Below are 27,947 nucleotides of genomic sequence, written 5' to 3'. Positions count from 1 at the left end.
TCCCAAACAGCTCTTTGTTTTTGTTATGACTCTGTCCTTGGTCTCATTTCTTTTCATAAAGGCTCTTCAGCAACCATCGGTAACTAATGAGACTTTGCCGTAGTGCCTTCCGTCCATTTTTGTTTTGTTTTGTTTGGCTGGTTGGGTTTTTTTGTGAGATTTTTTTTGGAGAGGGGTTTTGGATTTGAGTTTTTTGGTTTTTAGTGGTGGGGTTTTTTTGTGGGGGTTTTTGTTTGTTTGTGTGTTGGTGTTTTGTTTGTTTTTGTTTTGTTTTTTGTTAGCTGAAGAACCATGACAGATTTCTAGTGATTTTTTTTCCATTAAAAACCAACTTATGTAATAGTTATCTCAGCGTGATTCAGAGATCTGTGTACAGGGCCTAATCAATCCATGACTGTAATATACATACAGGCGCCCAGGGACCCAGTAATGAACTCTGGCATTGACTGAGGAGGAAGATTCTTTTAACAGTATTCATTGGTGAGCTGTTAAAATACAACAGTTTCCGGTACTCCAGTATGCTTAAGAATACACATTTATACCCATTTCCCACCCCGCACTAAGAATAATATTCCAACACATACACTGTTCAGCCTCGTTTGTGTAGTTAGCAAAAGAATCCTTGACCTCTCAGTTTACGAGAAAGAGTATCTGGCAACACTGAAATTACCTGGAAACTACAAGTAACAGCCTTTATTCTTCTGGTTTGATAACGTAAACGTCAGTATTGGCTAGCTGAGTTTTGTTTTGCATCCCGTTTTTGGGCGAAACTCGGAGCCGTGGAACTCTGAAACGCTCTTACACGTAAGTACCCTGTTTGCAGCATGTAATAGCTGTTGTCTTGATTTCCCTGGAGGAGGCAACTGGAAGGAAGATGGCTTCTTCTGCTGTCTCTCTTACTCTGTCCTCCCAAGTGCTCGTGATCTCAATTCAGCACTCTCCTGTAATTTTCCTTACGTTGCGCATGTTGCTTCTCTGCCATCGTTCCAACAAGGCCACTCGTCTACCTCGCAGCTGCCGTTCCGCTGCCGTGGCTCCGTTCCCGGGATCCCGCCGCACCTCCCGACCTGGTGCGAGCGAACGCGGGGTTTTCCCCTAGCGCGGGGCGGCCTCCGGGGTTCCGCAGCGCGGCGGGATGCTGAGGGCCCTGCGGCCTCTCCCTCCGCCGCGTCGGCTCCTCCCATGCGAGCACACGGGGCGGAGCTGCGCTTGCTGCAGGAACCTGTCCTTTAAGAGCCGCCTCCCGCCGCTGCTCAGCCCTGAGCCGCGCCCGGTGCCGCCATGGTCTCTTGGATAATCTCCCGCCTCGTGGTGTGAGTGCGTGCGGCCGGGGCGCGGGGAGGTGTGGGCCGCTGGCGGGGCCCTTCCTCGGTGATCCCTCGGGGGCCGCGGCCCAGAGCGGGGCTCTGGCGGTGGCGTCAGTGCTGCCCCGCGGGACCCCACGCCCGGGAAGGGGCGGCTGGCTGCGGCCGCAGACGGGCGGGTTCGCGCGGGCTGCTGCGGCCCACGGGCGGTGCCGCGGTGAGGGCGGCTGAGCCCCGCCCGGAGATCGGCATCGCGCCGGCACCGGCATCCCAGGGGGAGTGCCCGCCACTGCGGCCGGGGACGGTGCGGGGCGTCGCGAGGCGCTGAGGGGTCTATTCTTCTCGTAGGCTGATCTTCGGCACCCTTTACCCCGCGTACTCCTCCTACAAGGCCGTGAAGACGAAAAACGTAAAGGAATATGTGAGTACGAGCCCACCGTGCCGGCGCAGCGCCCGCCTCGTCCTTCGCGGCCGCCTCGAAAGCCCCCGGCCTGTCCCCGGGACGATGGCGCTCCGGCTCCGCAGGGGCTCGGGTCAGCCAGGCCGTCCGAGCAGCAGCTCCAGTCGTCTCTGGAAAAGCTGCCAAGGATGGGTGCTTACTGCAATGGGAGCTTTCAACCCGTAAATGTGGGCTGTATTTTCTCAGGCGATGCTGAGTGAGGAGGGGAAAGTGGGGGAAACACTGCAGTCTGGAAGCAGATGAAAGTCCAGGACAAGTTCTTTCTTGTAACTTTATCCTTGCTTTGTGTCCTTTACTGCTTTTTCAGTACTACTTTTGTTTTCTTCCAAAGGGTTGAATAATCCTGCTTAGTTTGTGGCTTTCTATCAACTTTGCTTGCCATCTGCTTGCGATCAGTGTTTTATGTTGGTTAAAACTTCATTCTCCTTCCCTTCTGAAACCGTTTCCCTCTCTCTGTCTACACCCTTGCTGCAATTACCATACTTACAACACCTGATGTTTTTTGTGGTAATGTGTTGCCTTCTTACTGAAGCGATATTCTGAGTAGATCATTTGAGACAAGACCTATGATGTGGAAAAGTATGGCACTAATTTTTGGGTTTTGTTTAGTGATTCAATGGTTTAGGTTTCCTGAAGTAGTTAGTCTGGATTGCTAACTGGATTGCAGCAGAGTGGTTCAAGAAAATTTATTTGAACTGCGAAAACTTGCACATTAATAATATTTCCTTGAGAGGACCGCATCAGAAATAAGCAGTTAGATGTTGGACTGCCATCTGTCTAATTCAGTTACATTTGAAACACTTCTTCCTTTTCAACACAAGTAGAAAGACAGGAGAAAATGTAGCAGAAGGGGCAATATCTGTTCAAAATGTTCTTCATGTGAAAAGTCAGCAGAAAACTTGAATGCTGTTCTGCCCATTTTCAAATCTAGCTCTTTTATGTACTGCTGCCTGCTCATAGTGCTTAACAACCAGCATTGGTTAGGGTTTGGTGGTGGAGAAAGGTCTTAGAGGTGTATCTGTGCTTAAGTAGTGTAGTGAAGCTTGACTTGACATAGACAAAGCTGCCACAAACAGTTCATCAGTGACACCAGAGTACAGTGCTAATTTACTGTTCTCTACCACCATGATAAAAATTCAGGATAAATCCTTGATCAGTTGTGGCAAACTACTTCTCGTAGCTCAGATTGTCCTGAGAGCAATTTCTTTCTTTTTACGTGTTGTCTTCAGCATTGTTCAAGTCTACATTCCAGTTTTGCTTCCGCATTTGCTGAATTTGTTTAGGTTCTTGATGCAAGTTCGGGAGACTATATATGTGCCTGAAGCTGGTCATCATCAGGGTGAGCAGCAAATGACACCTGCCTCCTTTTAGTAAATTGAAAAAAACATGCAGCCTCATTCAACCCACAATTTTGGAAGGTGTTTGTAATCTGTAAGAAAAAAATAGGGCTTCTTCCCATCTGCTTTCTCTTCTTTTAGTTTCTGATCATCCGTAGGGACTTCTAAAACAAGGATCCTTCTAGTTTAGGAGCTATACTTCTTTTTTTTCCTTGGCTTTAAAGCACAGGGTGAAGGGTGCCAGAAGGAGACAGAGGCAAGAGATGTGTCCAGTATCAAAGATGTGAACATGAAGTTTATTTAGACAGTAACAAAACAATGTTTTCTGTTCTCAGTTCATACTCTGAACATTCTGTTAGCAGAGTGAAAATAAAACACAAAGCAGAGTGAAAAATAAACACAAAGCTTACACTAAGGCTGCCGACAGTGACCTCTTTTGAGTGAAATCTACTAATATATGTAAATGCAATAGTTTTCACTAGGAAAAAGGAGACACTGTAAATTCATTGCTTTGTATTTAATCCCATTTAGAGACAAAATGTCAGCTGGAGATCAATCAGGATCCTTTTTTGAATCCTTTAATCAACTCCTATCTAATCTCTTGGATAGAAAAGTATCTTCTGCACAGTTTGTCATCTCACTATTCACAGCCTTTTCCAGATGTTTCATGAAGATGAGCAGCACAGATCTCAACAGATTCCTGTGGGATTCCACTGGTAACTTTCCTCATTGTGAAAAGTGGCCATTTACTTTTATCCTTTGTTTCCTTTTTTTTAACCAATTGTTAATCCTCAATAGTCCCTTCATTTTTATCCCTGACGATTTTGTTTCTTTAAGTGTTTGTATAGGCCTGTTAGAAACTATTTAGAAGCTTCATATACCCTTGCCCTGTAAGGAAAGCACTATAGCTAGCAGAGTCTTATGGAAACATAAGAGTTCTGCTATACCTGTGATTTTTTTTTTCTGAAAAAAGCCCTTAATCTTTGTTTTATTATATATGTAGGTATTTGTTAATTGCTTTTATTACTATTATTACCGTCATTTTGCCTAATGCTGAAGTAAGATTAACTGGTGTATAGGCTTTCTGAAATCTGTCACCCTTTTGGATACCTTTTTGCAAACTTAAATTTATCATTATTCACACACTTCTTCATGTAAGAGCTGATTCATGTTGCTGCACTGAGGACTTAATCATTCTTTTCGAAAAGTTGCTTTAGATCAGCTGAATGGCTCCTGGTCTTGTCCAAACTGATGATACAAGAAAAGAAAAAGGCAGGAGAGAGCTATACAATACAAGTTTTTGCTATTTTCTGTTGTGAAAAGGTTTGAAGTAAAGTGGAAATAATTTGGATTATTAACTACTCATCACTGTATTAGAGCAGCTGGAGACAGATTAATTTTCTTTTATGAGAAACTTGTGGAGAGTCTTTCAAGAACAGATCACCAAATTTTCCAATACATGCAGGGTTGGGGAAATACCTGCTTTTATAGTATTTGCAAGGATTGTCAACAAGTTGTTATTATATGAACGTAATTGTTTGTGTCATTTTAATCGATTGATTAATGTATGGATATAGTATGTGGCATTTCCCTGATTCAGTTTAGTCCTTTTTTCCAATTCTTGATGACACTCAGGGTGTTAAATTGCTTTTAATTGAGGTGTCCTCTTCATTTATCTGCTGCTTATGCTCTTTTTTAATTCTCAACAGGATAGAAAAACTAGCAATTTCCATTATAATTCAGCTGACTCCTCTTGAGGAGTAAGCTGAGTGAATTCTAAGCTTGTAGAATTGTAGCCAGTTACCAAAACAGCAGTGTGTATCTGTGTTTGTTAGGGGGGAGTTATTTTGTGCTTTGAAAGAAATACTGCCCCAGATAAGGGTGTGAGGAAGTAGAGAGATAGATAAAAGGTGTCCAAATGTGTCATAGTAGTACATACATCTACTCTAACCCTTAAACAAGTAGATTAGGTTGATGTGGCATGTTCTTTGCTTTTATACCTCTCCCAGTGAGCCTTTATTTAAAAAGAAAAATTAATTGCTTGTGGGATTTCTGGGAGTAATGATTAAGGCAAAGAATGCTTACTAGTGAGTTAGCGCAGAGTAATATGTTGCTTGGTTTGTTGTTTTTCTTTTTTCCATCAGGAAAATACAGGGCTGCAGCTGAAACTTAAGCTTTTACATATGTGCATGTATATATATTTTTTATGGTATTCATGATATATGGAAGAATGTAACTTTACTTCAAGCGAATGGATAAATCCTTTTGGATAGGTCATTTGGGACCTTAACGCTGTTGAACCATAATGTTGCTTCAGGGCATGCGTTCATCAATGTATCTGTTTGTGTTTATTTAGAGCACAGTTATCCTACATGTTTTCTCAGACCAAAATGTACCGTTTAGTATGTGTCCATTACAGATTATATATGCCTTCTTTTTGAATCCGTCTTAATGTGTGGAGATGAGTCATTTATACTGAGAAGATATTTGACTTTTTTTCTGGGTTCTGATGTGTGTCCATTGAGTAACTGCTCTTTTGCAGGTGAAGTGGATGATGTACTGGATTGTATTTGCCTTTTTCACCACTGCAGAAACACTCACGGACATTGTTCTTTCTTGGTGAGTTCCTTAGCGGCACGTTGTGGTTTTTTGGTTTTTTTTTTTTGTTATTGCTGTGGTTTTTTTTTTGGTTTTTTGCCTTTTTTTTTAAGCAGAGAGGAGAACTGTTAGGATGTTAAGAAAATCAAATCTTGTCTCCTTTAGGAGTTTTCAGTCCCTGTGAAGAGTTAGCAGGTTTCGAGATACTGTGGGTAGCATCTGCTGTCTTAGCTGCTTCAACTCCTTTGCTTGCAAAGTTAGGGTAAATGCACAGTATCTGTAAAAGGATCTTCATCCATTCATAACTTGAAATATTTTTGAGAAGCTGAAAATGTGAACTGGTACAGTTTAAATAATGATAGTCTAAAAGACACCTTAAAAGTGGTAGAAGGAAAGGACCTATTTTGCTTTGACAGCCTTTTATGTGGAAGAACAGATCACACGCATGTCAGTGCTATGAGTGGTTTGCATGATGAACTTGGCTTTCTCTAGGAAGGATGGGACAGACTGGAATAGAAGAAAGCAGATTGTTACTCCATTCGATGCTCTGTGTCATGCTTGGCAATATGGAGGCCTCCAAAAATGACAATTCATTGTTAGAGGGCTTCAACTTTGAAACAGGGTATTTTCAGTTGCCTCATTGCTTTAGTGTTTTTTCTAGTTCTAGTGTTTAGTGAGCTTTGCATACATCTCTGAAACAATGTTAGTCAAGAGTTTCATCTTCTTAAGAGCCATGAGGTACTATACATGCCATACAAACGTGCTCAGCAGCTTTGTTTTTACCTGCATAAAATCTGAAAAGCAGACAAAGATTGAGAAAGTATAAGAACTTCAGCTTATTCACATAAAGGACTTCTGAAAACAGGAGTTTCTTCTTACTGATTGAGTCAGTAGAGAATTTCTATTCACTTGTTTTAATCTCTGCTATTGTATCTTCTCAGACTTTATTGGGTAAGGGTTAGAGAGGACAGGCATACGTTCTGCCTGCTCTTTTTCATTTACACTGGCCCTGCTTTTGTGTCTTATCTGAGGAGTACCTGTTGGAAGTTTCAGAAACAGCCATCAGCTTTAGCAGCAATGTGACATTACTAAGATACAAAGTTGAAAATTTTGGAAACTGAGAAGGGAAAATAATGTGATGTTAACATCCGGTGGATGCGCTCTGAAGAAACTTCAGAATTATGAGAGTAGCTATCAGATTGTAATTTGGTGTGTTTGCAGGGCTGAGAGATGCCCTGTTTATGGAGTTTTCATGGCTATGGATGAAAGACTAAATGATACTCGAAGAAGGTATGTTCTAGGATTCTAAAAAGGATTCTGCTTTTCTGACCTGAATAATTGATTCTCTTGTTTCTGAGCCTTTACCTTGCCTACACTCTTTCTGCCTGTGCTGCTCTCTGCTAGTTATCTCCATCTGTCTCTGTGCTGATCTTGATTCCAGTTCTCCATCTTTCTCTTTCTTCTTCTTTTTTTTTTTTCCTCTTTCTCTCAGGTTTCCCTTTTATTTCGAGCTGAAAATCGCATTTGTGATTTGGCTGCTCTCCCCTTACACAAAGGGCTCCAGTGTCCTCTACAGGAAGTTTGTGCACCCAACGCTCTCCAATAAGGAGAAGGTACTTGCTTGTTGGAAGATACTGACCTGTCTGGGACTTGATTGACTTCTAATTCAGTTATGCCACAATAAAAACTGAAATCAATGAATCTTGCTTGTGCTGACCTTAGTGAATGTAGAATGATTCTGTGTCTGACAATGATGTCATAGTGCAGCTTTACAGTGTAGCCAATAGTTTGCCTAATGCTTAGAAAGCATGTTTGGCTAACCCAGTGTCATGAGCCCTTACAGTCACTGTCAGTAGTTAAGCCTCTTGAATCGTGATAGGAGGAGCATGTTCTGTAGCCAGTCTGTTTTATCACATTGTTGGTATAAACAACTGCTTTGTTTCAGTAGTTATAATTTGGAAATAGCATACTGTATTTTAAAGCTGCATTTACATGTTTTCTGTAATTAGCAGAGAAACTCAAGTTATATGATCAATGACACCTGATGCTAATAGTCTGAAAAAAGAGATGAGCTTTGTGTTTTTAAGGGTGATGATGAGGAAACTTTGATCATGTTTGTAACGAGCAACTAAATGCCACGTTCCATGTTGCATTCCTAGGAAATTGATGAATACATTACTCAGGCTTGTGACAAGAGCTACGAAACCATGATGCGAGTTGGCAAGAGAGGGTTAAACCTTGCTGCCAATGCAGCGGTTACTGCAGCTGCAAAGGTAATGCAGTGCCTTCTGTAATATTAATGAATTCTCCAGCAGTTTATTTTTGTGTACCAGCAGTTAGGTGCTGTGGGTCTGTTAGAGATATTAGTACTTGTTTGGCAGCAACCTACTTTTCCTTCCTTCCAGTTTGCCCTGCAGATAATCCCATCCTTTGACTTAGAAAAAGTAGAGGGGGAGTGGAGTGGATTTTGCTTTAACCTCTTGTTGTTTTCACTTCTGTTTTTTTCAGAGTACCCTAGTGGGGAATAGGGCACCTTTGCTCCTCTTCTGAATGAATGATTCCATGTGAGATGATCTTGGTGAGGTGCCTTTCACCCTAATTTTATGTCCTCTTAGGGCCAGGGAGTTTTGTCTGAGAAGCTTCGAAGTTTCAGCATGCAGGATCTCACTCTGATCCGAGATGAAGATACTGTGCATATGCGAAGCCGTGATCCACAGCTGCACCCCTCTGGTGCAAGTCTTCTGGAAACTATTGAAGACTCAGGTACAGAGCACCAACTGGGCCATTGTATGAGACCTCTGACAGTGAGCCAGGAGGGCTTCCCTGAGCCTTGGGTCTCAGAAAGGAGTACAAGATTGTAAATTATCTGTGAGAAGTTGCATTGTCTTCCCTAGAACCTTCTTATTTAATATACATCTCTGTACTTACTCCATACTTATCCCATAATCATTATTCAAGATGGTCTCTCTGTCATGTGTTTCTTGAGGATGGGCCATTTAAAACCTCATGAGATTCTTTAAAAGTATTTGCTAAAACTTTTGCTCTTGTTCCTTAGCTTCATGTTACTCCTCGGGAGAGGAGAGCAGTGTGGCACATCGGTCTAATGGAACTCCGTCAGATGCTAGAACAGACCCATCAGATGAAGATGCAGGAGACAAACTTCCTAAACGAACCCAGAGTCTCAAAACTCCTAAAAAGGTGATGAAAGCTGAAGTGAGTTGGTGTATAGATAATTTTCAGCACTGACATTGATTTGTGAGCTTGGTTGAAAGGCTATAGCTTTATAGTCTCAGCATTTAGAAGCTGTATATATAAATTTTGTTGGACTGTCTTTTCTAGTTGAGTCCTACATCAGAGGACTTGTCATCTACTTGCTATACTTGTCTCTAGCTTTTGCATTTTTATCATGCCTGTAAGCCTCTGTTATAAGCCAGAACCTGTAAGCCTCTGTCATAAGCTTTTCTTTCATCTGGATTTTGTATTGAAGGGTGGAGCATTAGATATCTTTAACATGTTTTGTTGACAATGTCCTCTCTCTTATCTACTGCAGTCTGAATACATAATAGTGACATTTATCCCTGGGACAGCCATTTTCTCTTGATCTAAATGCAGCAGTTGTGTACCCTCTTAGGCCTCCCTTGACTTTTACACCTTAGGTATGGGAAATTACACCAGTCCTACCTACCCCATTCCTGGAGTTTGTTCTTGAAGTTTGAGTAACTAGTGATTGCTCAGCTGTCTCCTTATGTTCACATGATGATCCAAGGTATTTACAGCCATTCAGTGGGATATGAGATGCCTGATTTCTTATTATTCAAATAAACCATACATGAAAGTAGATGCAGTTGTGTCCAAGAATCACTTGAGCTTAGCAATCTTTTTTCCAGGTGTTTTCATCTGTGTTTTGTAGAAAATGTTTTTTGAGGTGCTACTTCCCAGATCTTGACACTTGCTGGCGTGTTTCTTATGGTTTGATTTGTACATGATAAAATGCTTCTCCCTTTTTATGAAGTTGGGGTTGATTCAACTTGGACTTCTAATGTTATTATTTTTATCTAAGATAAAGAATGCTATATAACTGACTCACATTGTCGAGCTATTCAGGCTAAATATGAAATAGTTTGAAGGAAAGTAATTGCTTAGGGCGTGATTTTAAGTTGTACTGTTAAACTGATTTTACAGTGTATGGGAAACTTTTGCATGTGCTTCAGTGCTCCTTGTAATAGAATCACAAAATAATTGAGGTTGGAGGGGTTCTCTGAATTCACCTGGTTCAAACCCACTGCTCATGTAGAGCCAGTTCCCAGGACCAGGTCCAGGTGGCTCTTGATTTTCTCCAAAAACAGACATCTCTGTCCAAAGATGCATTTTAATTTAACTAGGATCTTTCTATGGCTTATTTCGGAGTTGACCCCTCTTCTTTCTTGTCTTCTCTGTTAGACAGGAGCAGGGAAACAAGAGGCTCAAAATTTGAGTGTAAGATTCCTAGTGAGGACTTTTCAAAGTGAAATTATGAAAAGACAGAAAGAACTCCTCTTTGCTGTTTGTTGTGAATACAGAAGTACCAATAAAGCCCTTTGCAGGTATATTGGTATTTATGCTCAGATTGTTGGGTCTTTGGGTCACATGCAGGACTTGTAGGAGGTCTTTGACTGAGATCTCTGAGATTTCCAGCCAGGGCTGAATGCATCACAGATGAATAAATGTGCTCTTCTTACCAGTATCTACACAGAAGTAAAGTGTGCAAATTAGTTCAGGTTGTTTCTACAGCTTTCAGAGAACTGCACTGGTGATGGACGTTAAGAAGCAGAAAAGTTGGAGCAGTGAAATGTTATGTGAATGTTACCAGTCAGAAATATCTGTGTTTAACCTTTTGTTTGGACAGCCAGCTTTGATTTTACTACTGTACATACCTTGTTCTAGAATGCCTTTTTCTGGTTGCTCTTTGATGGATATATTGAGTGATTTGTTTATTGAGAAAAAAAAAAAAGAATGGTTAAACAGACATTTTGAGAAAACAGATGACATTATTAGGGTCATGTTATTGTTGTTTTGTCTTATTTTTCACTCTGCATTCTTGCATCTTTCTGTTACACATTTAGATGTTAAAATAAACTAGCCTAAGATGCCTCTTTTTATTTCTCCTCAGCTTCCCGTGAGAAGTGTAAAAGCCCGCCCTAAGAAGAAAGCTGCTGGCTCTCTTGCTTCTGGCGAGTCATCCTAAGGCGACCTGCCCCCTCCAGCACCTGTCTCTGTCCTGGGATTTGCCTTTCGCTTTTTATGGGGAAACTCTCCAAAGGAAGGGAGCTGAGATTCTTGTACATAACCGATACTGCTTTACAGAGCTCATTCCAAGGCAAGGGGGAGGCTGGGATTCAGAAAGCAGAGGAGAGGATACAAATCCTCAGGAATTTTCTCCTTTTCATCTCTCTGTTGGAGGGAATGCTGATATGTCTGTACATAGCCAGATGCTTTGGAATTCCCGCTGTATAACTCTAGTTGAGAATCTTTGCTGGAAAAACCTACTAGGGTTAAAGACATCCATTGCACAGAAGCTGGAAAAATACTAGACACTGGAGTTCCATAGGGTGGGTGGCTCTCAAAAACGTCTTCTCTTGCTCTGGGTATTCTCCTGCAGCTGTGTGTTGTTAAGAAGTGCCCATCATGAGTCATATTCCTTAAGAATGGATATGTCCATTGCCTTTGAGAAAGTGGTCGAAGTGATATATACTGAGTGCTTTAGAACATAAAGGACTGGCTCATGGGAGGTATATGCTAGATTCCCACTACTCATACTGGAAGATGAAGAGATTGGGTTTAATTTTATTTTTTCTGGAAGGTGATAATTTTTTCTAAAAGGGAGATAATTTGAAAAACTGATAAAGGAAATGTGTTATTACATGCACACTATATGATGGAGTAGGTAGGAGTTACTGTTGAGAAGGAAAGTGTGACATCTCTAAGATTTCGGCTCTTTTTTAAACTGCTTGAATTTTATTTCAGGTTCTTATGCTCACTTTGACTCCACTGAGAGCATCAGAATGAGGCGAGTCTCGTGCAGTTCCATAGCAAGCATACTCGCTTTGCCATTTAGTGGTTGAACTCATGTCGTTGTGTTGCTTGTTACTTCAGACAAATTCTTTTATTCTAGCAGATGTCTGGGGAAAATCTGTCTCAAAATAGTCTGCAAACATACTTGAGAATATCAGAAGCCCTCACCTCTCAGCTTTAGGAGAGTCAATCCTCAGGACATAAGAACTGAAACAGTTGATTTATTAACAATCAAGTTCCTCTAACTTCAGGATTTCGTTTATGGGGGATAAAAAGCAGGCACTAGGGCACAATACTGGTAAATACTGATTAATCTGTCCTCTTGCTTTATCCTGCACAGATTTTCTGTCTGATATGTGCCGTGCTTATCAGTGTCCTGAGACTCAAGCAATACTTAATGCTTGGGATAGAAAACTACAAGGAATATAGAATATGTATTGTGGGAAGGAAGTTGTAGTGCTAGAGAGAAAATTTGCTTAATGACGAGCCATACTAGACTCCTGAACGTTTTTCAGGGGCAAACCCCTGTACACATGCCGGCTGAGCCTATGAAAATTTAAGAGTTGGGTTCTTGTTATCAAGATCGATAATGAAGGTGCACCATTTTAGACATGGATGTCTGAATGAATACTTGATGGTCTTAATTTTCACTGAAATTAGTTATCAAAGGAACCTGGCTCCTACATGCAGGTGTTTGCATCCCATACTTTTGTTGTCACATTTCTGAAATTACAGTGAATTCTTCACAGAGCCCTGTATTTTGCTGTTGACAAGGTATAGAAGCACTTCTGCAGCTAATGCTCCACAAGTATTTCTGACCTAGAGAATAGCCTTTCAAAAGTGTATAAAGGTGAAAATTAGGACTGAGTTTTTTTCTTGTTTTCCACTGTCTTGGTGGCAAATTGTTTGCTGTTGAATACACCAGTTATTTCAGGAAGCCAGTTAAGCTGGGTTTGCTATTTTTTGCATCTTTAAAAAATTTAAACTTTCAGTCCATGTTAGAAACTTGCGTCTTGTCAGAAATATTTGTCCTAAATCATCCACAAGGCCTTATCCAGAAGCCAGTAGAAAATGCTTGATTTGGCTCTGCATTTCATAAACAAAAACAAAAAAAACCCCACAATTATTTTGTTCCTTTTAAGTTTATTAGCAAACTTCATATTCGTGTTTTACCAGCACATGCAAATGCATGTCCTGAAGCAGGAATACTTGCTGTTTCCAAAGGAAATTCCTCTCTCCAGACAACAGATAAAATCTTTCATGGTTATGTGGAAGATCCAGTTGTGAGATATTGCTGTCCTAGACTTTACTGTACTGAGTGAGAGAGAACCATTGTTCTCTATATACCTAGTATGTCTGTGACCATGTTTCTTGATTTTTTTTTTTTTTTCAAAATTAAAATTGTGCATAGCAAATTATTTATGTAAATCATTGTGAGGGACTTGATTTGGAAGCCAAGTCTCCCCTTGTGCTGTTCTTCTTGCCCTTTCCTTGTGCATGCACTCTGATAGTCTACGATTACTGGGTTTCCACAGAGCAACTTTCCAGAATCCTCTCTAGAATTCATTTATTTGTAATGGCTTTTCTGTTTTGAAGCACAGGAAGAATTTCTGAAGATTCAGTCAGTTCTGGTATTTGGATTTGTCTTTGTCTTCCTGAGCTGGGGTCTGTGCTAAGTAGCATTTACTTAGCATTGATGCTTGATGTCGTTAGCTTGTGGGTAAATACAGGTCAGTTTTACTCTGAGTTTTCTTTATACAGGGGAATTGGCTTTTTGGTTGCAAGAGGGAGTCTACAGTAGAGTCAGGGACTATCTAGTGTGTGATATGAAGCTGATGATGTCAAGCAGCAGAACTTACCCAGAGCAAGACCAATGTCTTAGCATGGATACTGTTTTCTTCTTGTAGTACAAGTGTGACTGCTAGATTGTACTTTGCTTGATCAAAGCCACTGCAGATCTACCACCACCCACGTGACCTCTTAGTGAGCTTCTAGATCTAGTTCTGCATTGGATGCACTGTCTTGCATAGAATTTCTCTTGTTAATGAGAACGCTGAATGTGCTGTTTTGATAAAATGCTTTTATCAGCTGCTGTTCGGTGTTTTCAGCAGGAAATGCTGGAATGTAGTTTCTCTTCAGTATCATCTGTGGGCTTCATCATGCAATTAAGCAAATGGCTAAATCTTCACCTAGCAGTAGAACCCTGTTGTGTTTGGTAAATGTTTAGAGCCTTTTTCTAATCTGCCTGGCCATAGAGAGAAGTGCAGTAACAGAAAATGATACTTGAAGGTGGAGGCTAAAGAGGGTGGTATGTGTGTGTCAAACTTCATGTGCCTAATGGTTATCCTAAAATACCTGTACCATGACATACAAAGTTGAAGCCATGACTGCCTTTTGAAAAGAAGTGTTTTACTTTCATGCTTTGTAGTAGGATGAGTCAGTGTTCTGCTGTTGGAAAATACTGAAATGGGGTTTCCTGTGTAAGAAACTTAATAATTTGTTGCATAAAAGGGAAAGTGTTTTCTTGTTTGGCAATAATCCTCCATGGTGGGTAAGAAATATGAAAATACAGGGGAGACAACTGTCAGGTTTTAACCCTTTACACTTTACCTAAACATCATTGTTACCTACTTTTTTAAAATGGAGTTTGTGATTCTCCAGCTTTACATTTCTGGGACTGATTTCCTTTAGACTAGAATGATTTCCTTGGTATGTAGAGCATATATATAGAGAGGGGTGCTGGTGTTAGAATTGCAAAGCTTTTTCTGGGGAAGTTTCACCTTCCCTCATTTTCGTGAATTGATTTCCACTCATTGTGCTTTTGCAGTGCTGGGCTTTTTTTTAATACATTGCTCTTGGAAGTATGACTCCTTCACAATATACTTCCCTGGAAAACAAGAGAACCACCAACTTTCCAGAAATGGTTATTTATTCTGTGCCATCTTAATCAGCTTAATCAAATTAATCAATCTTAATCAAATTAATAAGGAAATTTAGTGCCTTAGGAGAAAAGTAAGATATCTATGGAGAACTATGCTGGTTCTCTGGTCCACATAGAGCATTGTATCAAGGAGGCTCACAAGTTAACTGTGAAGTGTCATTGTGTGTTTGAGAGCAGCTGTTGAATTGAGCTGTTTCCTTTCTGTCTTCCAAAGTTGCATATAATGCTGAAAAGTGTTGCTCCCTAAGAGAGAAATCTGGGGAAAAAGTTGTATTATAATGGGGACACTGTATTGTCACATTACTGCTTACTGGGCAGATGCTGAATGACATCTCTATGTAACTGGTCTGTACTATAGCTTTTCTTGCTTTAGCCACTAGGAATTTGTAATGTGCTATCTGGCTGAAGCACCTTGAGGTGCTGCTTTGTGAGTTGTCTTGCAAAGTCAGAGATGTGAAAAACCAGGAAAAGCGCTGCAAAGTTACATGAGCTTGTAGAACCATAGAGGTGTCAGAGTCGGAAGGGGCCACTGGGGGTCATCTGGTTCAACCTTGCAACTCAGTCAGAGCCACCCACTGCCAGTTCCTGTGTGCTATTTCTGGTTTGGAATCTGCTGACCCTAAGGGCTGATAATATGTGCAGAAATGCATATGCTGCATGGGAATGCCTTTTAGTGTTATTGAGGAGAAATGTTTCCTGGTCACTTTTCATCTGGAATTGGGCTCTTTTGCAAGACACTATAAACATAACTCCATTGTTATGTTCCTTATAGGTACTGTTAAGAAGCCTAGAGTCTCAAAAAAGATCTTGAGGTATGCAGAGTAAATTGTGAAAACAGTTGGTATCAACAGTAAATGGAGACAATAACTGCATAGCAGCTAAGAACCTTTCCTGTGAGACAGATGGATTGATAGATAGCATTAGAGTAGAAAATGAGCTGTGTATATTACAGAGCTGTCCAGTAAATACTGCTAACTTTCTGAGCCTCAAGCAACACTTAAACTGTGCATTCTACAGATGAGAGCTTGATTTCTTTTTTGAGCCTGAGTTCTTGCTTGGAGTCAGTCTCTGTCTCCTCCCTCCCTCTTTCCCCCTTTGCTTTCCCCCACCTCCCCATCCCTTTCAAACGGGACTTGAGCTACATACATTAAGATTCTTCAAACTTTCATCCCTTCAGAGCAATAAAATTTTACTTTTACTTCAGCAGGCAGCTGATCTGCAGGGAGGACCAGATGAATATCAAGCATCTCTGGTCTCTTTTGTAGATGCATTACACTGGAGAAGCAGTAGCAGGAAGCTTCAGAGGATATGTTTGCCTGGGAAATTCTACCCTCTGTCCCCTGCCAAAGCCTGCATTTTTGGGTGAACCAAATGCTGGGCTTAGCTATGCTCATATACATGGTTATCTGTAGAATCCCACAATTCAATGTCAGAATTTCTAGTGCTCTATTTCTGATGATAATAGGAATTAAAATAATATGAAGTCTAAAGAAACAGTTGCAAGTTGGGGGTTTTTTGGGTTTTTTTTTTTTTTGGTTTTTTTTTTTTTTTGCAACTTTGCAGGTAAATTCAGGTCATTGCTATTTATATGCCTAAAATCTTTGCCTAAAGCACCTTGCAAGCTATCTGTTACTTTTTCTCTCTTTCAGAACTCCTGTTTTTCTGTGAATTCTTTATGTTTTTTATGTTTATTCTTATTAAGCAAGGGCTGGCTTCCATTTTACTGACTGTGGAGATTTGAAATATACTGTATTAGAGCTTTAATTTAGCCTTTTTTTGTTATTTAAACCTATGACCTAGATTGATACATGTAACTGGTACAACAAGGCCTAAGGCTAGATTCGCAGGTGGAATGTAAGTATTTATTGCAAATAGCATAGGTTGACATATTTCCCTTTTCTTGCAGTGGATTCTGGCTGAAATGTGCTTACTGCAGACCCTTTGGACCAAGAGCATTCTGTCAGCGTTTAACAAGATCATGTTAGAAGTAGCATTTATGGGAATAATGCAAAAATTAGTGAACTTTAAAGGAGCAAAGCTCAAGTCTTCTGTAATATATGACTGACTGAGAATATGTAAAACACTAAAGCATTTCTGGCCACAGTATTGCTATACTGACTTTAAAAGGTAGGGCATTCAGTCATGGTCCTTGTAGTAGGTTTGGGAGGAAAGTTAGTCTGGATGGCAAGCATATAAAGTTTTACATACCAAGGAACTAAGTTTTTATCACAAGTAATGCTTAGTAACTTACCAGAAAGAAAGATGTAAAAAAATTGACTAAAATTATAAAATGAAGAAAAATTTTCATGATTGTCAAACCTAGTATTGAATATAAACTTTCTGTGTTTGTGTTGCTGCCTTATTTGGGGAAGCATTGCATTAATTAATTCATAATTTCTGACTCTTAGATTATTTCTGAAATTAATCTCAAATTAGAGATGCTTGGGTTTGACTCAGCATTTTAACATCCTCAATTCCCTGTTAGCACAGTGCTGATCTAAAGACAGTAAGGCACTAGGAGGGTTGTGAATTACTTTTTGTCCACTAGAGGGTATAAGCATAACATAAAACCACTGAACATGAGAGAGCAGAGACATGTCTCGTAACAGTTAGTTCAATTATGGCAGTTGAACAGCAATATTTCCTAGGTATGAGTGAAGGTCCTCCTTGGGAGTGAGAGGGGAAACAAGCTGGGGTTCTAATGGAGAAATATTTCATGAAATAATACTTCTATTAACCTCTGACTGAAAAGGCTATTCTCGGCATTCTTATTGAGCCACTATCCAGTAAGGCTTGCTGAGACAATAGCGTTACAGAATAACTGTCCTCACTTTTTAATTTTTGTTGTATATTCAAACCATTTTCTAGCTGTAGGGAGCAGCTCTGAAAATGGCAATGTTTGTGATTCACCCCCTCCCTGCAGCCCTCTTCCCCCCGCCAGCTTTTGTAATTAACCAATTTCTGTGTGTTCCTCTACTTTATACTCTGAATTTTAGTAGTATTTCCTGGTAAGGATGAGTATTTTCTTTTAGTTGGGTCTGTTTTCTCTGAAAAGAGAAGCAATTTTAATCTAAAAATACAGATGTGTCTAATGTTACTATGGTAATTTGTGACCATGGCAACAGAGAGTTAGCATTCTGAAGAACAGACACAGATTTGGTTGGTTGTTTTTTTGTTTGTTTTGTTGTTTTGGTTATTTTTTAAAGTCAATTAATGGTGCACGCATTTCACAAAATAAACTTGACTTTTCATATTTGTTAACCATACAGGATAATATGAGTCCATGGGATTTTGACATTCTTACATGGGAAAGCTGATATTAGAACATAATGTAACAGTATGAGATTCTTTCCAATGTTGAGAAATTCCTTTATTTGCAACAGCATAGATGGAGACTTGCAGACTGAAGGAGGATCCAGGACATACCAGGAGGTTTCTGTAGGAAAGAGAAACAGATTCTAGAATAGTCCTGGGGATTCTTCAATGTCAGACATCAGGGGGAAAAACATGAAGAATAAAATATATTGAATATGTTTCTATTTTCCCATCATATGATCGGCCTTATGTAAACCAACACAGTGCTTTTGGGCAGGTGCTAAATTTCAAGTACAAGTTATGGATTGCCCTGACATGCCCCATCCCAAAAGCATGTAGCGCATTCTACAAAACATTTAGTAATGATTTAAAGAGTTGTAAGAAATTAACTTCTTGTTGAGGGAGGTAGGAATTGGCTTTTGTGACTAAGCCTTGTATGTAGTTAATTTATCTCTGCCTGTATAGAACTAACATAAAGGCTCTCTACTGTCAACACTCAGTGTTGGTTTTATAGGAAGTGTGCTGATGTAAGTTTAGCCAAAACTAAAGCACAGATATTTTTTTCCAACCTTTTCCTTTTTCCTAGGGAAAAAGGATTCTGTTGGGGAATCTAGCAACTGAATGGAAATTATAACATTGTTGCTATCGCTTGCTTATTTGGGGTGATGAATATATTGAACTAAATAGAATTAAGTGTCATTTAGTAGTTTAATTTTTGTAAAATTAATTTTGTCAACAGCTATTGTGACCATTCTGTATTTACTACAAGAATATGGTAACTGATGCCTGGAGCCATTGTAGTGCAGGAAGGCTATTACCGCCAAAAAGGGAAAGCAGAGAAAAGGCCAACGCAAACGGAATTAGTTCACCTAGTCCAGTGTCCTGTGTCTGATACTGCTCAGTTTATTTGATGATCAGAGGGTAGTTTGGAATTAAACACACATTGGAAAATGCCTCGTTACGACACTGTCACTTTCTTACCCTTGTGCTGAAGCACCGTGGTGTTAAATGACTGAGTTAATAGAGTTTTCCTAAGAGGAGGAGTTGTTGAAAATCTGTAACTAATTTTTGTGGTCATTAAGTCTGGTCACTTGCTGCAGTATAATGACTTAAATGTACAAAACCTAAGTCTTGTGTTGTGCTTTCTTCTTAGGTATCTTTTAACAGTCTCTTTTTTGAAGTGCTTATTTTAAACGGCCCATTGCTTACCTTCCATTTCTATCTAGAGTATAATACAAAAGGTTTTATCAATGCAGATGTGCTCTTGTTCCACAGGATGGCAACTAGTCCTTATTTCTGTTCTCAATTATTTTGACATTTCCACTAGAAATGGCTTTCCTGGCTAAGTTCCCTTCTGACGTATCAGGGTCATACACATGGAAAGACAGCCCTTCTGTTCGGGTTAGAGACTATTTGGAAAAGCTCATTTTACTATATCTATTTAGGCTTATTTATCAACTTGCTGAAGATTGCTGATGAGACCAAAAAGGCATCATCTAAGGACTAAATTTTGAACACTACTTCTTGCTACTGTCTCATGTGGGTCTCTCTGGTAAGTGGTACTCCCAGGAACAACTGATCACAAGTCTATGATGGCACCTCTAAAGAAAAAGTTGCTGTGGTAAGGTTTAGTTATTGATGTGGATGAGAGAGATAGATTCTGAAAGTTATTTATTCACTTTTTATTTTTGGTTTATTTTGACAGATAAATGTCTCAGATACTTTGAATTTAAATCTCTGTGTGTCATCAGAATAGGCTTATAGATTTATTAGTTGAAGGTATGGCTTTTTGTTATTTTTTAGTGAGTTTACATACCTTTCTCCCCCCCTTATGCCCCAGTTTCTTGCTACTGATGCCTGTGGATATTATTTTAAAAAATGCTGTTTTGTTATCTTTTCAAATTGTGCTCCTAAATAATTTTAGTTTATCTTCATGTCTTATGTGATTAGTCTTCTGCCTTTCCACCTCTCCATTGTTGAATGAATAAATATAAGAAAATGAACACAAAGTCCTGCTATTTCTGCTATTTGCCTTAAAAAGAAGGCAAATTTTGGGAATCTGGTTTATCCTGGCATTATACAGGAACATAAATGTTCCTCACTCTCAGGTTGTGTCCGCTTCCCAGCTGTTAACTGAGGATTTGGATACCTATCACAAGTGTATTTGTTAGGTGGCCTTTTTGTTCCTGCAGAATACTGTTGCTGTTAAGCATCTAGGAGACCTATGTGAATTGTAATGGCAAATAACTTTTGGGGAAGACAGAAATTGGAAAGCATTCATGTGTGCAATGTTAGAGAATGGTGAATATCTTTTTCGCGGTCTACGTGCAGAAGCACGAATGTTTAATCAGTACTACGTAGCTGCTATACCTAGGCATGAAACATTAGAGTGGTCAGGAAATAAAAATTGTCTTGCAGACCCGGGTAGCAAGAACTCAGCTTACTTACTGGAAAACCTGTGGTACCGACAACTGGCAGAGGGTATGTGAAATTACAAGGTAAAAATGGGCTGTGAGAAGAATTTTCTGTAGCTACCAGTAACAGTTGTTCTTCCACAGACCCAGCTAGCAGGTAAAGTGGGTAGCTGGGAGCTAGCAGTTGTAGTGGCTGGGATAAGAGAGGAAATCAGCTAACAGGGTTCTAGTGGCATCTTTATATTTGGTGTTTTGGTAACATATGTCTGAGGCTGATGAACTGTGGTCTCTAGCTGGAACTTCATAAAAGTAGTAATGGACTGAGTCTGTTTTGGATTGAGTTGAAATCCTTTTTAGCTTTGAAATTCAGCTTAGTGGTTTCTTTCCTTCCCAAAGTAGACTCTTATGTAGGTGCAGCCTTTCTCTTTTTACCCCCTAGCTGTCAGTTTTTCCTGCCAATGCAATGAATCAAAGAATCATAGATTGGATTGAGTTAGAAGGACCCTTAAAGATCATCTAGTTCAACCCTTACTGCCATCCTTCCAACTCTGTGGATGTCCTTGTGAAGGAAGCAGATTTTCTTCTTTTTCAGCCAGCTCAGATTGGCCATTCCTAAACTCAGCAGTTGAAACCTGAAATGTTTATATAGTAAATAGAAAGTGTTTGACTATATTTCTGGGCATATGCAAAAATGATATGGTTATTTTCCTCTTTGTATATGTCTATGACCATTTTATATCCCCACTTACTCCAACAGCAGTTGACCTGTGCAGAAGGATTACAGGAACAGCTGCACTGGGTTTGGACTTTGAGTTTACCTGTTTATTAGAATCATTGGCAGCTCTTGAGGCTAAGCTGCTTCTTCTGGGCTAGCAGGCTCCAGTGGAATTGACCACTGAATTTGTGAGTTGCTAACCCTAATCACTTTTTTCCTTATCTTTCATGAAACTCTGACAAGCCAAGGAACACTTTTCATCAAATTGACCTCACAGAATTCTTAATTGCATCCTCCTTTTGTTTGAGTATTACTATGCACCTTAAAATTTTGGCATAGTTTGTTTTTCTAACTGTGGAAAAAAAAAATTAAGCATGGGAGATATGTTTCACACTGCTTTTGAAAATGCAGCTTCTGCTTTCTAATGAGTTACCTAATACACTTTGCAGTGAAATTTCCATCCTTCCCCTTGTAATTGCACACAAACTCATTATTTTTAGCATTACTTGACAGATTGGTAAAATTAAGCCATTTGGGAAGGGAGGAGGGCTGAAATTTTGTAGAAATTCCAAACAGCTCTGCACTGAATCATCAGTCCCAAGAGCACAGACATTCCATAGAAATGTCAGACAGTCCTTCTGGCATATTAATGAGGAAGCAGCAATGGGTTTTCAGTCATGCTGATTTTAAAGTTCTTGCTCAGCTTCCAATAAAAATTCTTAGCATTCAATAATAGAACAGTTTAAGCAAATCCAAAATCAAGATAAGGATGCAATCCAGATTTGGACTATTTCAGTCATGAAGTGGGAGGGGAACCTTGCCTCTAGCGATGTGTTTGTGTGTTATTACAATCACACTCCTTTCCTCAGCTTTTACAATCAAGATAAAGAAAATCCTGTAAGTCTATGACTATTTTAACTACTGTGAGACTTTTCCTATTGGAGGATTGTGAATTTTAGCTTACTATATACTTAAGCATTGGTTTATCTTTCAATACTTGGAAGAAAATTTTGCCTTCAAATTTTCTTTGGAGCAAGATTTTTGCTTTAGTTTTAAATTTTTGTCACAGATCAACCTTGAGAAATGAAAGGAAAAAAATATATGTTCAGGAACCGTAACTTACTGAAGAGGTAGGGTGAGAGATTAGGTAGATAATATGTGTGTGATTTTTTTTTTTTTTGTCAAAGGATTTAATGTTTATTGAGTGCAATGGAAAAAAACTCCCATTCACGTACCACTAAAGTTTAATGTCTAGAAATAAAATGAAGTGCAAATGGGAACGTTAACAGAGTGAGTTCACTATAGGCGCATTGTGTTTCTTCTTATTTAACAAGTACAAGAGGAGGTGTTGTCAAATTCTTGTATTCTATAAAAATCAATTCTTTGGGCTTCCTTAGTCTGGGAATAAGAAAAAGTAAATTGACCTGTTTTCATTGCAAGAGCTGAAGGTTTGTTTCCAAGACACGAGTCTGTAACACCATAATTGCTAGCTTGTAGGATTTGTTGCTGTGACATGTCTAAAATTAATGTGTTTATTAGATTTCAATTCAAGTACTTTATTTTTTTTTTCCTGGTATACATGGTAACTAAAATTACTATGGTAAAGCATAAAAAATCCAAGACAACTACTGCTGTTTCCTCCCTTCTCTATTCAGCTGGAAAATGTAAAAATTCTAGGAGCAACTTTACCTGGTCTGAGCTACAGACCTGATCCAGCGTGTATGTAGTACTCTACAGATGCATTGCTGCCTATTTGTACTCTACATAACGCAGCATTTCATAGAATTGTTATTGTGATTAACCACAGATGGATTTCTCAGTCTTGGTGGTGAGTAACAATATAACACAACATGTAATTTGGAAGTCCGGCTAGAAGGGGAAATTATTTCTGGTGTCCTTGTACTTCAGCAGTCTTCCACTGGTCTATGGTATTTCTTCATCCTCCTAACTATTTATCTGTCTTGAGTTACTACCAAGTCAGTTCAAAATACTACTTTCACTTGTCCCCTGCCTGCATTTGCCATTCAGAGAAAACAGTGGTGTTTAGCTATGTCCACAAATCCAAAACTGTTCTGTAACTAGTATATGCAGTTTTTGCAGCACCTGGAATTAACAGTTTGAGGTCAATCGCTTATAAACTGTCAGTGTTGGAGATGTAATAGAGCAACACAACATAACTTCTTTGATCTAATCCAAAGACTATGCTCAGTCTATGATAATGTCTTTGCCATCTTTCCTGTGGTAACATTCCTTCAGTGGTCCACATGTCTGGGAGAGTCAGTGTGTCAAGAATGGAAATGAAAGATGGAGGACAATTGTGTGAAGGAGGATACTGGTTAACAGAAGAAATTGGCCTTTCCTGGCTCATGTATAAAATATAGAAAACTCCAAACAAAACTTGTCCCCTGAGTAGAGGACACTAAACATCAGTTCAAGCTAATGAGATTTGGTTCCTCAGATAATAGTGAGATTGTTTGCTGATATCATGATATAGTTGTCATGGTTACAAAAGGACCAGGTGCTAAATACAAAGTATCAGAAACATGAAAATGGAGAAAATCAGTGTCCTAACAGAAAAGATTGCAGAGCAGATAAGATTATTTGGGGATTAGGAAAAAAGAAAAGGAATGGTGGGAGCAACTAGGGAATCCAACAGGAAATTAGAGGAAAGAAAGTTCCAAGGTAGATAATCAGAGATGTTTGATCCAGAAGCAGACCTTGTGGGAACTTGACATGCTGATGTTTGTAATTAATTAAAAGTCTTTAAAGAGAAGTCTGGAAACAATATTCCCTAGCAAATGTCCCTTTTGGCTTATTCTCTTATTCTTTGAAGCTTTGCACAGTATATCTTAAGAATGTATTGTGGAAGACAAAGTTATGTTCTGATACTGAAGTATGGACAGTGAATTTTTCCCACAAGATAATACAGCTACTGGCATAGGTGAAAAATAGAGGTAACTATATGATGTTGGACATGAGATTTGCATAGAGCATTCCTGACTCTGTGCCCTCTCCTGTTGTTGACGTTTTTGGCAAGTTCCATTTGAAAGAGGTAGATCTCCAAGATGTAGCTCTATGTTTGTTCTCTGCCCTGGTTTTGAGGCAGTAAAAATTTAGATGGCCTTTTCTTTTCTTTTTTTTTTTTTTCTTTTTTTCTTTTTAGGTTGATGAAAGCTAATTGAACCTTTTGTTCTGATGAAAAGAGAATCTGGGATATTAAAGTGAGCTTTATAGCAGGATGTGAGTTAATATCATGGTGATTCCCTGAGCAAGTGGGTTGGGATCTTCAATTAATTCCTGCAGCAAGATGAGAAATCAAGTTTCCATGGATACTGAGCCAGCAGCAGCACTGACACTCACAGCAACTGCAAGCTTAGTTTCCCTAAAGCTTGCTTCCTAAGGAGGATTTGCCCCCCTGTCACCCCTGCTCTGTATTCCATATTAGCAAATTAAAAATTTCAAGACAGATGGACATTTCAGGAATACTTAGAGACAAAAAATACCATCCCTTTACCTAGAAAATTGTGTACAAGAAATGCAAGTGACTTGCATAATTTAAAGTACAAGTTGGAAAAACCTAGAAGTAAGCCCATCATGAAAGCAGTTAACAAAAAGTAACAGAGGTAAAAATGTAGTTCCACTGTGTGGAAACATATTTCATAAAGGCACAGTGATTCTTTTATTGGCACAATATCACAACAGATTAGTTTGAATAAAAAAAAACAGTGAAAAAATAAACATTGAAAGGTATGTTGAGGCTGAGTATAAAGTAGTTTGTACCAGCCTCTACTAATAAAGCAAGCAAAATAAAACCAAAGATTCATCTCGGGTAATTTTTAACTTTGAAACCATTCTCTCCTCTTGTTCCCTGACCCCACAGCATTTTGCACTCTATGTCCTGTCAACACATTTCTTGTCACTGAAATGTATTGAGAGACAATATATTCGATAACGACGGACTTTCAAGGAGACCCAGTGTATTGCGCATGTTTATTCACTAGACAGAGCCAAAACTTAAATTTTCAAATAAAATTGTGGCTGCTCAAGTGGCAGTGTCTTATTACATTTCTGTGCTTTCACTAGGAACATTAAGAGGAAGTGTTACAAATTTATTAAAATACTGCCATTTTGGAAAGACATTTCAAATACTAGTCAATAGTAGCAAATTCTTTGAACTTTCAAATCATACTACCTAGAAAAAAACCCAGATGTCTGGCTAGATGACCTAAACAGATCTTGAATCTCAATAGTAAAAATGTAACAACTTCAATGTAATTCTCACATACCTAATGTTGTATTCAGAAAAAGAAAATTGAACACAGAAGAGGCGTTTGGAAAACTCATAACAACAGGCAATTTCCTAGCTCAGTGCACAGGTTGTAAGTCATCCACGGCCTCTGCAGTACTTCCCTAAAGCCAGCAAGCCTCACTAGAACGGTGCAATGTTGCAAAACATCCTTTATGTCTGTAACTTAGGTGCAGCTCAAGCTAGTTACACTGCTCTGTCTGCAAGTATTAAAGCAGGTCTCTTGTTTTATCTTATACAAATGGATAAAAATGAAGGTAATTGAAAAGAAAAAGAAGATTAGATTTTTCCATCTGTGATTCCAGAATTTGACAAAAAACCAAATTTGTCTGAATGATGCACTTCGATATCTGTAGAGGAATATTGGGCCTAACATCAAGAGTGTACGAATGAAATTCTTTAGGAAACAGGCACTTCTTTCTGATCTTCTGAAAAGGAATAGAATAAAAAAAGAGGACAAGGAAGATGCGATGTCAGTAAGATGTTCAGAAGCCAAAACAAACTACAGTGTTGGTAGAAAAAGTCAAGTTCTGCTACTCATCCCTTTCTAACAGAGCTCCAAACCATGACTTGCTGATGAAAATCAGACTAGTTGGAATCATTATGTATGGGACGTCACAAAACCTGCTGTAGGTATCTGTTTAAAAAGGAAAAGCTCCAAATCACATTTTCAAAATAGAAGTTTGGCATGGTGCATTGAAAACTAGAATGATTTCTCTCCATAAAGGGTAAGTACCAAAGAACAGATGTGTAGTAGCTGCCATTGAGAAACAGCAGCTGCAGATAAGCAGAAGCTATCCTCCAAAGCCTGGAGGCATTGTGTTGCTACAGTCCATCACTGATTTTAAGGTGGAAATGCATCGGTGTAGGAGGCACTGCCCTAAATATAGCAACTCAGGTAAAAAACGTACGCATGGCAAAAGTCTAAATATTCTAAAAAAGCGGGCAGACAGAGGCTTGCCGTGGCTCGCAACTTGAATTTAAATCTCAAAGGCTGTAGAGGCTACTGGTTTATGCAGCTGCCTTCCCACGGCAAAAGAAGGCCGCCTGGCATAAAGCCCTGTGTGGCCCGGCTCGGCCCGGGATTTCCGCGGGGAAGAGCCAGCCCTGCAACCGACCGCGAGTTGCGGGACGTGCCCGTAGGCGGGCGGTGCCCCGAGCGAGCGGGGCCAGACCAGAAGAGGAACAAAGTCGCCGGCCTTTACGCTCCGTCTCTACGGCAGAGGGAGCGCCGTCCGCGGCAGAACCTGGAGCCGCAGACAGCGGCGAGCCGGCCGTCCGGCGCTGCACCCGACGATGGGGCGACCGTGCGCCGCGGAGCTTCAGGCGCCGGCATCGGGCCCGCCTAAGCACCGGGCTGCGGCGACGGCTCCGACCCCGCCCCCGGAGCCCCGCACACTGCGGGGAAGCCCTCGCCGCGATGGCCGCGCACGCGCACTGCGGCCTCACTGCGTCGCCGGAGCCGCCTGGCCCGGCGCCAGGGGAGCCCCGCGCGCCGGCAGCGGGGCTGCCCGGGCGGGGCGGGGCAGCGGCCGCGGCGAGCGACTATTTATAGCGCGGGAGGCTCCCCCGGCCCGGGCAGCGTTCTCGCGCGGCTCCTTGGCGTGCGTGTTGCGTCGAGCAGACGGCCGAGGGTTCCCTGCGGAGCCGCTGCAGGGTGCAGGCAGCGCTTTGCGGGGTGGGCAGGAAAGAGCTGTAGCCGCGTCAGGGGACAGTCCTAAGGCCGCGAGAGTAGAGTCCCCGAGCGCTGTCACATTTCATCGCGCTGAAGTCAGTGGTGGCTGTGGCCATTTAGTATCTGGGGCTTTCTGTTTATCAGTGCCCTGTTCTCCGCTACGTGAAGGAGGCGCACGGAGCCGGGGTCTGTCCCGGTCTGGCGCTATGGGCAGACCTCCGTCGGGAGCGGGCGGAGCAGGGCGATCCCGGCAGGCCGCTGGAATCCCGGAGATTCCTCTTTTTCGGGAGCGGGCAGCTCCTGCCTTGGGCGTGCTGCCGCCATCCAGAAAACTCCACATCGAGGCTGCCGCGGGAGCCGCCGTGAGCGGCGCTTGGCTCCACCGCGGAGACGGAGGGGAGGCGAGTAGTGCGAGCTGAGCACACGGGGGGGGGACCAGGGGGAACTCTGCACGCGAAAACACGGCGGCGACGCCGGGGTCTGTCGGGTGCTCCCCGAGGCTCTTGTGCCACCCGCCCGGGCAGCATCCTGCCTCTTTCGCGGCCCGGGGCTTCCGCGCTCTTCTGTTGCCAGGGGGCGGGCCCGCACCCGTCTGCAGACGGGCTCTGCGCCCCCCCAACCCGGGGCCGGAATCGCCATATAAGGAACGGGAAGCCTCCGCCGCCGGAATCGAGACTTATAAGGTTGTTTCCTAATATGGAAAGTACGGTGGGGGCTTCCGGCGAGCTGGCCGGAGCCGGCGGGGGCCGGGGAACCCGTCTCCCGGGACAGGCGATGCTGCAGCAGCGCTGCGGCGGCGCTGCCCATGGCGGGGGTCAGACCTGCACCGGG

The 27,947-nt window shown here is 41.0% G+C and overlaps 1 protein-coding gene across 5 annotated transcripts; it reads left to right on the top strand.

The window, feature by feature from the left end:
* Positions 1 to 1,217: 1,217 nt before the first annotated feature.
* Positions 1,218 to 25,181, top strand: REEP2 (receptor accessory protein 2). Of its 5 annotated transcripts, XR_010441890.1 has the most exons (10): positions 1,218 to 1,313; positions 1,653 to 1,725; positions 5,644 to 5,720; positions 6,921 to 6,989; positions 7,192 to 7,312; positions 7,859 to 7,972; positions 8,315 to 8,462; positions 8,755 to 8,912; positions 10,849 to 11,287; positions 24,299 to 25,181. XR_010441890.1 is itself a non-coding variant. In XM_064724757.1 (9 exons), exons 1-9 carry the CDS (start codon positions 1,282 to 1,284, stop codon positions 10,921 to 10,923), a joined length of 852 nt encoding a protein of 283 aa, XP_064580827.1. In that variant the 5' UTR covers positions 1,218 to 1,281; the 3' UTR covers positions 10,924 to 25,181. The 5 variants fall into 5 exon arrangements, 4 of the variants coding, with proteins under 4 accessions (XP_064580827.1, XP_064580826.1, XP_064580828.1 ...); XM_064724757.1 differs by having other exon boundaries at positions 8,755 to 8,897; positions 10,849 to 25,181; XM_064724756.1 differs by having other exon boundaries at positions 10,849 to 25,181.
* The last annotated feature ends 2,766 nt before the right edge of the window (positions 25,182 to 27,947 follow it).

This window comes from Zonotrichia leucophrys, chromosome 13, assembly GCF_028769735.1.
Source record: "Zonotrichia leucophrys gambelii isolate GWCS_2022_RI chromosome 13, RI_Zleu_2.0, whole genome shotgun sequence".
Classification (NCBI taxonomy): Eukaryota; Metazoa; Chordata; class Aves; order Passeriformes; family Passerellidae; genus Zonotrichia; species Zonotrichia leucophrys.
This window is presented reverse-complemented; position numbering and strand designations above follow the sequence as displayed.

What these genes read in the sequence shown, in the direction of transcription:
- REEP2 (XM_064724756.1), top strand. Translation starts at nt 1,282, where the DNA reads ATGGTCTCTTGGATAATCTCCCGCCTCGTGGT. An exon ending in ACGGACATTGTTCTTTCTTG is followed by an intron (nt 5,721 to 6,920) that starts GTGAGTTCCTTA and finishes GTGTGTTTGCAG; the next exon opens with GGCTGAGAGATGCCCTGTTT. An exon ending in CTAAATGATACTCGAAGAAG is followed by an intron (nt 6,990 to 7,191) that starts GTATGTTCTAGG and finishes TCTTTCTCTCAG; the next exon opens with GTTTCCCTTTTATTTCGAGC.